The sequence below is a fragment of the Rhamphochromis longiceps genome, linkage group LG13 (assembly GCF_057381845.1).
Source record: "Rhamphochromis longiceps isolate RC_006_pf linkage group LG13, R_longiceps_female_GT1.1, whole genome shotgun sequence".
Taxonomy (NCBI): Eukaryota; Metazoa; Chordata; class Actinopteri; order Cichliformes; family Cichlidae; genus Rhamphochromis; species Rhamphochromis longiceps.
In genome coordinates, this window is record NC_140569.1 from 15367935 (window position 1) to 15379289 (window position 11355).

General features: G+C 40.0%; 2 protein-coding genes across 4 annotated transcripts in view; both read left to right on the top strand.

Moving 5' to 3' along the window:
- The window catches only part of LOC146655538 (cGMP-dependent protein kinase 1), a 100508-nt gene extending 96639 nt beyond the window's left edge, over positions 1-3869 (top strand). For all 3 annotated transcript variants that reach the window (XM_085427950.1, XM_085427951.1, XM_085427949.1), the window contains exons 14-18: positions 191-354; positions 546-668; positions 757-819; positions 904-970; positions 1063-3869. In XM_085427950.1, the coding sequence (XP_085284076.1) occupies positions 191-354; positions 546-668; positions 757-819; positions 904-970; positions 1063-1161 (516 nt within the window). In that variant the 3' untranslated portion in view covers positions 1162-3869. The remainder of the gene's footprint in view (positions 1-190; positions 355-545; positions 669-756; positions 820-903; positions 971-1062) is intronic.
- Positions 3870-5656: 1787 nt separating this feature from the next.
- On the top strand, positions 5657-7609 carry LOC146655539 (dickkopf-related protein 1-like). Its single transcript, XM_085427586.1, has 4 exons — positions 5657-6042; positions 6171-6315; positions 6498-6632; positions 6759-7609. The coding sequence occupies exons 1-4, from the start codon at positions 5827-5829 to the stop codon at positions 7022-7024; spliced, it is 762 nt and encodes a 253-aa protein (XP_085283712.1). The 5' UTR covers positions 5657-5826; the 3' UTR covers positions 7025-7609.
- Positions 7610-11355: the final 3746 nt, after the last annotated feature.

Consider the following 11355-nt stretch of genomic DNA (forward strand, 5'->3'; position numbering starts at 1 on the left):
CAGCCAGCAGCTACTCAGCTCAGCTCCAAACCCACCAATGCCACTATTTCCACCATTTTCATTCCACCATTAGTATGCATAAGAGTGAACATGATCTGATAGGAACCAAAATACCACGAGAAGGATTTTAAGTCAAATTTTTCTTTGCCTGATTATTACAATCTGACAACAAAATCGTTGTTTTCTTTAGGTGGACTTTGGCTTTGCCAAGAAGATTGGGTTTGGGAAGAAAACGTGGACCTTCTGTGGGACACCAGAGTATGTAGCACCAGAGATCATTCTGAACAAGGGCCACGACATCTCAGCTGACTACTGGTCTCTAGGAATCCTTATGTTTGAGCTCTTAACTGGCAGGTACTCACAGGCCCGGGCTTGTCCTTAACAAACTTATTTTGCGGTAATACGTGCAAAACTTTTTGGAAATGTTGAGTCACCTGGTGAAAATTAAAATGTGTCAGCTCATTGCACAATTTATACAGATTACATAATTGTCCACACTTAAGCACGTTTTACTTCAAAGTAATATGTTGGCCTCTGTTGTGTAGTCCTCCATTCTCTGGCCCTGATCCTATGAAAACCTACAACATCATCTTGAGAGGAATCGACATGATTGAGTTTCCAAAGAAAATTACCAAAAATGCTGCCAACCTAATCAAAAAGCTATGCAGGTAAGTGTTTGTGCCTGTAGACATTTATACATAGTAATTCATTTAAGTGGTCTGCGTGCTGAATCATACATTATTTTTTCTACTTCAGGGATAATCCTTCTGAAAGACTGGGAAACTTGAAAAACGGTGTCAAAGACATCCAAAAGCACAAGTGAGAAAACGCATTACTCAGTCCAGACATTTGTATTAATTTGCTCGCTGCACAATGATGAAGTAATGCTATTTTTTCTTTTAGATGGTTTGAGGGCTTTAACTGGGAAGGTTTGAAGAAGGGGACACTGACACCACCTATTATCCCTAATGTAAGTGCACGCTGTGCCCGTTTTGTTTTGTTTTATAGCCACTCAGTTGTTGCTTATTCTTTATGTGAAAGATTATTTTGTGTTTCTACCAGGTCACATCAGCAGTTGACACAAGTAATTTTGACAGCTTCCCAGAGGACAATGAAGACCCACCTCCTGATGACAACTCCGGCTGGGACGTTGATTTTTGAAGTCCTTCTCTTCTCTTGAAACCAGAAGAAACTCTTCTTTTGTTGGCTTTTAATGGTTTGGAGGTCATTAATGGAGGACATGGCTGTGTTGTAAAAAACAAAACTGCATTAAAAATGAAAGAGAAGATATGGAAAAGAAGATTAATAGTTGGATGGCAAACCCTCTGGGTCACCGATATGCCTTTATTTCACTGTGGCTCTGGATCAAGCATTTATAACGGGACTGCTGTAGCACTTCTCCGGTGTTGTTTTACACTTGGGTCTAAAAGGCAAAGAAAGTGCAGGGATACAAACACACACATACACACACAAATACAACAGAGGCTGATAACGGAGCCAGGTTTTCCCATGTATCATGAAGAGATGCTTAGTGGATGGATGAATGTTTTAAAGTTTGTCGAAGTTTTGCTTCGACGACTAGAAAAAGGAACTATATGTTGACAACCGCTCAAAAGAGGAAGGGGATGGTTATTGGTTTTTCTTTTTTTATAGATTCATTTTTCCGCTATAGTTAGTGAAATATTTGGTGGACTCTGGGAGGGGATATGATGATACTGCAGTTGGTCCCTGGTTATCAACATGCAGCTGCTTTCTGCAATCTGTAATGCTTTGTAGACATCTACACACTACAGATGGCAAGTGCAACTGGTACCAAGTGCTCACGACTAATCTGAATGTCACAGATTTTTCTTCTTATTGAAAAAACACAATATGAATGGTACATAGTATTTGAATTTACGAGATCTATTGTCACACATGAACGTTACCGGGCTGAAATCAAATACTTAGTACAATTTATGTGAGATTAATCTACCTTGAAAAGCACAAACACAGTGCATTCAGTGGAAAGAGATGTGACTCTTAAAGTGCCCTCCTTAAAATTTTAATGAATCACACACCGGCACACGTGAAATGTCAGCTAGTATTTCCATGAAGCAATGTGTCCTTATGCACTTAAGACCATTAACTGAGAAAATCCACAGTTATAGCTCATTTTAAGCTTAAGTCGAGGTCACACTTTTCTGTTCTATAATAGGCTTTAAAAAAAATCATGCATACGAATGCTTCTCTGCCTACATCCATCTTCAGTTTGTTTTTCAGTCACTTCTTGAATCCACCCAAACCGGATGTCCTCTCCTGTATAGTACTGACATAACTGTGAACATGGTTTTGATGTCTTTGGTGCTGTTGATAAATTATAATAAGCGATGTTGAGATGACAGTACTGGTTCTTTGTTTTTGTATTGTGATTTCTTTTGTGCTTGATTACTTTGTAACGTACTTGACAGCATTCTTTAGAGAAAATTGGAGACTTGTATAAATTTGTGAACTTGATCGATGATTTATCACTTGTGGTATTGTCGAGGTTTTTAAACAGGTTTCACCAGTTTGAGTTCAGCCATGGGAAAAAAAAAAATCATCCTTCTGTTTATTTGGAACTCAGATTTACCACATTTGCATTATCATAAGACTATCTTGACTTAACATAATCGTGTGGGAATCTTGACGTGTCTCCTAGAGGCAAAAAGAAGCTAAATAAATAAGGTTATATTTTGTGAAATCTCAACTTTGATCACCATGATCTCTCGCCCAGCTCGTCACCTCTTGCGTCCAAAAATCAGAACATGAAGTCAAAAGGAATGTAAGTGCCTTAAGTCAATGGCATATAAAATTTACATCACAAGACCTTTTCGATGCTGCATGAACACATATACACCTCAAAAACGTATGTGTCCTCTTAGATGGCTGCTTTTCATCCTTTCTTATATCTAATAAATACATTAATCACCACAAAGAATTTCTAGTCATTTGATGGCTGACAAAATATATGAAATAAATTTCCTGCTTACGCCTTTGATTTATGTCACGGGAACATTTAAAATGATTAAAAGCTATCCTACCTGATATAGCTGCAATGACATGCTTTTCTCCACATATCTAATGTGATCCTTTGAAGTCAATCACTACTGGCCTGATACAAAACACCAGTGAGCATTAACCATGGCTCAGAAAGACCATCCATCACTTGTTTCAGTCAGTAAATTTGAGCTTTTAGAGACGGCAAGAATGATTTGCAGTTATGAATATTTTGCCAATACAAATATGGAAATATTTTTATCACTGTTGACAGTCTTTGACAGAACGTCAGCATTAATCATATCTCATCACGATTCAAATTCTCTTTTCACTGTTTGGCTCAAAAGCTCAAGTCACATTTCACCCCACTAGCAGGAGAAGTTTGCCTTTCAAAAGCTTTCTTATCCGTTGTAGTTTACGGTCATTGTTTGCTTGTGTCTAGGCAGCAAATCTATGTGGTAAAGCTTGAAGAAACAGTTAAAATTCATCCTTTTGATGATATTAAACATGTATTGCAAAGCCTTTCTAGGCAGAAAGTTCTGAAGGCAAAATTCTCCTATGTGCATTCACCCCAGGAAGCCAAACATACATATTATATGAATCTATTGATGGAGAACTAAACACAAGAAGAAATCTTAATTCTAAACCATAAGTGTTTTACTGTGTCGGGGGAGGGTGGGGCGGTATGTTTTCACAAAGCCTTATGTATGTCATATCTTACCAAACCACTGGTTTTCAGTTTTTATTGACTGCCTTCTGCAAAGTTACCTGATATTTGCCTTGTGTTGTTATTTTTCTGCTGTAAGTTATTTTGCAGAGTGCCACGTGTACGATTTTTAAAATTATAGAGTAAAAACAATACTTTTGAGTCGTGTGTGCTGTGTTCTTTCAAACTTGTGCTGTGCAGAGTTCGCTGTAGTTGCCACAAGGGGGAGCTAATGGTAAGACTAAAACGTCCCTTCACGCAAGTGCCTCAGCCTCATGTGAACCGCTTAAAGTTCCCAGATATCTAATAATCACTCCAAGAGTTTAATGTCATCCACTTAGTGGTAAGTGCGGATGATTCAGCTTTTCTGGCCTCCGTGTTGTTCGCACAACAAATCTGTTTGGGGCACAGCGAAATGGCTTCAGCCATAACAACAGGGTGACACTTCTGTAAGATCAAAGGGGATCAAAGTGCATCAAAGGAGCTCACCTTACCAGTACTGACATTCAGTAAAGTGGAGATAAAAGCTCTACTTCAAAAGATATGCAGCAATTCAAATGCGCAAAGTGCTAGTGTGTTTGTCAGGTGTCTATGGCGCATCGCTTATTCTACATACGCAGACACATTCTCACACTCAAACTTCGGATAAAGGCTCCGTGACCAGCAGATGACGTCCAAGTGCTAAAATATCTACAAGGAGAAACTTAAGTTCTTGTTTTTTATTACGCACTTCAGCATCTGAAGGGAGCTCTTCTTGCACAGCGAAAACTGACTATTCACACACAGAGTGCAAAAAGTTTTGAAATCAGTGTCACTAAAGGTTTAAGGTGAATAAATAAATCATAAGAGCTCACGTCTCTCAGGAAAGGGACGAGAGATAACAACTTAAGGACAAACACGGAGACAAGTCTACTGCGACGTGGGGTTATCAGCAGATTCACGTGGAAAAACAACATTGAGACTTAATTTGAATATTCTCAAATACATTTCTCCTTCTAGAAGTGGTGGAGCCTAAAGGGTCAAAGAGCAGGGTAGATCAGAGTCCCCTTTAATCTCAAAGTGCCAGTCAACCCTGAAAGGCCTCTCCACGGAAGTCCATTAATTCGGCAAAGTTTTCACACCCCTTAATGGTCTGCATATCCTACACATTGATGTCCGCAACTGGTGTAATCAAGCACACGTTGGGGGATAATTGCCCCCTTTGCAATCAGAGGGATCAAATGAAGTAGTTAATCGACTTAAGTAACTTCAATCGCTGTATTCACACAGCCAAAGGGCAGCCAAAGGATGTCATAGAAACTGGAATAAGCAAACGGCTTCTACAAAGATGCGCAGGTAAGTTGTCAACAGCAAATCAAATGTGCTACACATTTAGAAAAACGTCATTGTTTTTATTTTCTAAAAGTATACCTATAATAGTTTGAAAAATATACTACCCGCCTATTTTGATAACTTCACAGTAATTGCGAAAATTAAAATAAGTGATCAATAAAATGGAGAAAAAAAACTCTTCCCGATGTGTGATTTATGTGTTTAAAATATATTTTTTTATTTTGTCAAATGTTGTTGAGTGATTGTTTAAACAAAGAGTGATGAATTTATGAGTAATATTTTTAAAACACATCGAAAAAATATTAAAGAAAACATTATTTGTCATCTGTATTTTTTATGTTTTTATTTATTTATTTTATACTGACTGGATAGAGTAAGTACTGACTGGTGGTGGTGGGGTTATTTCCCGTGTACGACACTGTGTGATGGGTATTCAGACAGACTTTGCAGGTCATTATCATCACAAACACTGAAACGTTGTCCTGTGCAGGGAGCAGAGATGGCCATTTCCGTACAGTGGGTCTCTGTTTGAAATTCCACCCCTCCGCCTTTGTAGTGCACAGCGAGGGGCGGGAAGACAAACAGGTCCACATGTATAAAGAGAGATCACCCCAGGACTGCGAGTCAGGAGACCTCCAAACATCGTTCCGAAACTCTCTGGAAACTTTAGGATTCTGGATTCAAGGCCGTTTTGGACTTTGTCACTCTTCTTCTCAAAACAAAAGGAACATTCTTATCGTGTGTTTGCCGGAGAATTTAAGAAAGGAATCATGAAGATGCCTTCAGTCCGCGGCTTCTTGGCTGTGTATCTCACGCTGTTTGGATACCTTGGGGACGTTTACGCGGGCACAGTCCTGACGAACTCCAACGCGATCAAAAACCTGCCCGGCGCCCCGATTGTTAAAGATACCGATAGTGTCAGTCCGAGTCCTCGAACATCACCTTCTGGTAGCATGGGACACAAATTACCCGCAGACACCTTGCAGGTAATTAACTCAGCCGTGCGTAAAAGTCAAGTCTGTGCACCACAATAGTGGTTCGCTTGTATACGTTGTCACAGAAATCATAGCAATATACTTCCTGAAATAATATTTTTGTTTTTAATCATATATAGACCTCAAATGTTTGCACGGATGATGAAGAGTGCGGAGGTGAGGAATTCTGCAACGATGCTCGAGGCGTCTGCCTACCCTGCCGTAAGAACCGAAAGCGTTGCGCAAGGGACTCGATGTGCTGTGCAGGAAACCGCTGCAGCAACGGTGAGCTCATTTCAAATCAGTAATGACTTTTGGTTTTCTTTTAGTCATCTTGTATCTGTATTTTTGTTTTTAATTTCACTTTTTACTTATTATTTATATCTTAATTAACTAAGGGCTTTTTTCTGTAGTGTTAATTGCAAACCCTTAATGCAGTTATTTATTTTCCTCTTTTACCTTTTCAGGTGTTTGCCAGGCAAATGACTTAGATGTCGCAGATGTAGCCCTCACAACTGGCTGGCACACACACAACAGTACCATGGAGCATCGAGCCAAGAAGCCTCCCACTGCCCATAGCAACCAGCCTCATGCTGTCAAAGGTAAGTGTGCTGTTAAAAATCACTGGTCTTATCTGTTGGGTTCAAGTAGCAGCAGTAGGAAGTTTTCAGGGAGGTCTGTTCCATGTAACATATTTTCACTTTGTTCTCTCCCCCCCTCATCTTCAGGCCAAGAGGGGGATGCCTGCCTGAGATCTGCAGACTGCTCCGAGGGTCTTTGCTGTGCCAGACACTTCTGGTCTCGCATTTGTAAGCCTGTTCTGACAGAGGGCCAGGTGTGTACGCGCCACCGCAGGAAAGGCAACCATGGCTTGGAGCTGTTCCAGCGTTGTGACTGCGGCGAAGGGCTGGCCTGCCGACCAGAGAAAGGAGAGCGAGATCACACTGTCAGCAGGACTGCAGCCCGGAACCTACACACCTGTCAGAGACGCTGACATGAACGAGTGGACGCACACAGAAAGAGAAACCTGCACATTCACACGCCCAGCAAAACCCACAACTCAGTCACAGACACTGACAAACACTTGCATACACAAGAGATGCTGACACACATGCACACACACATGCACACAGACACCTAAGACTTTCTTTCCTGCCAAAGTTGTTGACAAAAACACATCAGCCGAAAGGGTAGACATGATTCCTGGAAAAGTGATACACCCAGAGGGATACAAGAGTGCAAGATGGACTGAATCAATTCCCTTTCAGCAGATGAGGAGTCGGAAGTTAGGAAGTGACATTTCAGAAGTATTAGGAAGATCAATGCATGTCATTGGTAATGGCAGAGCTGTTTTGTTTCTCTTTTTATGGAACTTCATGCCACGGTTATTGCAGTAAATTACTGTATTGTACATATTTCCCTGGATGTGGCACTTAAATGAGCTATTACATTCTGTCAACACCAGTATTATAAAGACATGGTGCTGCATGCATTGTAAATGTGTTATATATAAAGTTTTATAAGAAATGTTATCTATTGAAAATTTGAATATATTTGTTTTATTAAATGTCACGTGATAATCTTAACGCAGTCTTTATATTCCTCTTTTTTATATTTGAATCTACTGCAGTAAAAAAAAAAAAAAGGGGGGGGGAGGCTTTATGTAGGATTTGTAGAGGTTTCTTGCAAAAGTTAAAAAATAAATGATTTAGTCTTCATATAGTAGCTGGTACACAGAAAAGTAACAACTGTCCCCTTCTGAAAAGCAAAAGTTGTTTGAAGGATGTCTGCGGTGCTTAACCTGGCCCAGGATCACTAAACACAGTTGTTACAGGAAGAAATACACAGACCCAAAAAGACTTACAACAAACATACAACTGTAATGAGTTACTACTGGAGCCTCAACACGTCAGGTCCTGCTGTGAAAGCAGAGAATGGTCAATCAAGGCTATATCATCAGATGAAGGCAACCCACCATATCAAATGATGCCTACAAAGAGGTAATAACTAAGTATCTGTGTCCTGACGAATGTGTTTGCCACCTACACCTTTGGTGTTGGCTAGTTTCTAATTATGATGCTCCTGCCTTCATGTGCAGCAGAGCAGATAGCTGGCTATCCAAGTTAAAGCCTTTAATTATTTCATCTTACTCAATCTACACAAGGCTTCATGAAATGAGGTGCACCACAGCACTTTTTCTGTGATGCAACAACAACAAAAAAAGTTCTCAGTCTCTCCAATTGCACAGCACACCCCATTTCCTGGCTGTTGCGCAATAGATGTGCTCTAATATGTAGGCTATGAATCCACTCAAATACACCTTGGTACCTGTAATTAGACATGTTTAGATTAGAAGATGGTGAGGAAATTACTATACTTTTTGTTTGATTCTCTTGTCAGATCAAAAGACGCACAAGACACTCTTGATATCTGACCGAGCCAGATAACCTCTTCATCTGTTTACATCCACAGACATTAGCTTGAAGTTTGTCCAAAGAAGACAAGGTGAGGTTTACTCTGGCTGTCATTGAAGATTAGTGGTGGAAAAACAAAACCATGGGCTCAAATCTTGCACTAAGGTATTTGTGTGGCTCGCTCTAGTTATTTACTTTAATTTTAATTTAGATTTACCTCAACCTTTTGGAAAACAGTTTTTTATGTATTTAAAAAAACATCAGAAAACACGAGAAAGCTCTCATTTTGATGGAAATTAATAATAGTAAGATAGTATAACAGAGCCAGAAGCCACTTTCCCAGCATAACGAGAACAGTGTTTATAATCCTACCTACTAACTACACTACTCACATTTTCTATGATTAGGGTATAGTAACTTTGTGGTGCTGCCATTTTTGCTGAAGTAAAGGATCTGGGTATTTGTTCCACCACTGCTGAGGATAGGCACATTGACCAAGAGGCAGCCAGACTTTCAGAGAGACACACTCCATTTAAATAATTTAGCGTCCATTCTTGAGAGTAATTAAGAATAATGGTAGCATTGTCAGCAGCACAATATACCATGCAGGCTCAGCCAAGTCATGTTTGTGGGGGTCCTGGAATCTGTGAGTATGTGTGTGAGCCTGTCATCATTACACCAACCACAGACTTACACAGGCCACAGGCATGTGCCCTAACTCAAGGAAGGCCAGGTTGTGTGTGTTTGTTTGTGTGTGTGTTCACTTTACACAGGCAGCTAAGGAACATTTAGTGGAGTCCGGAGAAACAAACTCAACGTCAGCAGCGCTGAGACACTGTCACACACAAACACACACGCACACACAGTCATGTCCCCACATGCAGCTGAACAGTTTGTACACATTTACAGCAGCGCACATGTACACACAGACTCGCAAAACCTTGTAGGGGTGAAATTTCGGGTGTGAGACGTTTGGCGTAGCAGCACACTCGCCCACGCCGCGGCATCCTAACCAACAACATTTGCTGTTGTCATACCACAAGAATGAATCAGCACGTCCACTGGCATGCGTTTTCATGCTACTGTATGCTTCCAAAAACTGGAAACAAGTAACTACAGTAAACATTTATCTTAACAGAACAAATCCAGGCTGCAATTCATGAAAATACTGATTAACACTTTTCATTTCTGTTTACGCGTTCCTGTGTGTTTGCACAACCCAAACATAAAGCGAACTCGAGCATGATCTAGGCAGATAGACATTCTTCAAGTCTTTTAATAAAACTTCATGGGCAATAAAAACAGAAATGATTTGCTTATCTACCGTCACAATCTAAAAAGTATGAAAAGCTTTTATCTGCCTGAGTATTTGGTATATCAACCATTGTTATTCTAGCTCTGCTGCCAAACACCATCGACAGACATCCCCGAGTTAACAAACTCATGAGTGAACCGTCAAGAGATGAAAGGGTAAAGAAATGAAGCAGAGTACACAGACGGAATGCATGTTATTTTGTCAGATGAAAGAGATGGCATACTTCTGGAATGAGCATTCGGATCAAACCCAAGCTCTTATGTAAACAACATTTCACAGGGAGGTGTCAAACTTCTGGGTGCTGGCACTGATCACTTCATAGGAGAGAAGCACAATGCTCACTATTCATCTTTGTGGGATGACAATCAGCCGAGTTGAGCAATAAGTGGAAATCTCCCTGTCCTTGGGAAATAATAATTAAACAAAAGACAACTCATTCAGCACAATGTGGTGAGTGTGTGAATGCAGGTGGAGAGCAGGTTTGTTCCACTTATTTAACTCCTAGTTGATGTCAACACAGCAGGGGAAACAAGGGTTTTCACAGAGTGAGTTGATGACATGCTGTTCTTTGATTGGGTTTCATGTTACGTTCCAGGTAATTTACCGGAGACAATTGTTCTCGCTCACTTATTTATATATTGCGTTTCACCTCTCTTAGCCGATCTTCCCCGTGGCATGGATTTGAACCTAATTTAAAAGCATAAGCATTGTTTCAGCGAGTGAGATGAAAAGGTCACCATTACTCACGTTGCTATGTTAATGTTCAGTGAGGATCTGATTTGCTCAGTCTGTATAATGGCTCAGTCCAGCTGGAGTAAAAGTAAGACACTGACTATCTTACGACTAGGAAAAATTGGTGGTTGCTGTACTTTTTGTTTTTCCATTGAAGACCAAATGCAGATTCCCAGGATGTTGCAGTCAATCCTAATCTTAATCCATGAGCCTCTCTTTGCAGCAGGAGACAACAACTCAACTGGTTCCTAATTAGTTATATTACTATATAAAAGCAAGGTTGCAGTGTGCCTATGTCTTTTTAGGTTAAATTCACATCCTGCAGCGTGTATGTCCCTATTTTTCAATTCAATTCAGTATTACTTGAACTGAAGTTTTCTGTGTATGGAGTTGCGATTTGCAATTTTTTGCAGATTTATTACAAATATTAACATTATTACACAAGCAGATTTACTTTTCTTTGTTATTTTAATTCAGTTCAATTCCCCATTCAATTGCAAACTCAAAGCAGATCCATCACAAACTTAGTCCATCTTATTCCCATTTTATTGGTGTTTTGATCCACTAAAATTGTTGTGAAGGCTGACTGTACTGCAGACCTTATCCATGTCTTCAAAGCAAACCTTTTGAAGACACCAAGATCATACGTTCTTTGCACATGGTCACAAGACCTTTGGTCGTGCTGCCGTTTCCAACTACTCTTTTCCCTAGAGTCACTGTAGCATGCGTGGATGCAAGGGAACCAGTTAGCCTGTGTCTGTCTACAGAGCAGAAAGCTTTTCTCTTTTTTTTAATACATATATATAAATGTAGGAACAGTTATGTGTTCATCCAAATTTTAATTGCTTATTCATTCAGTTATTC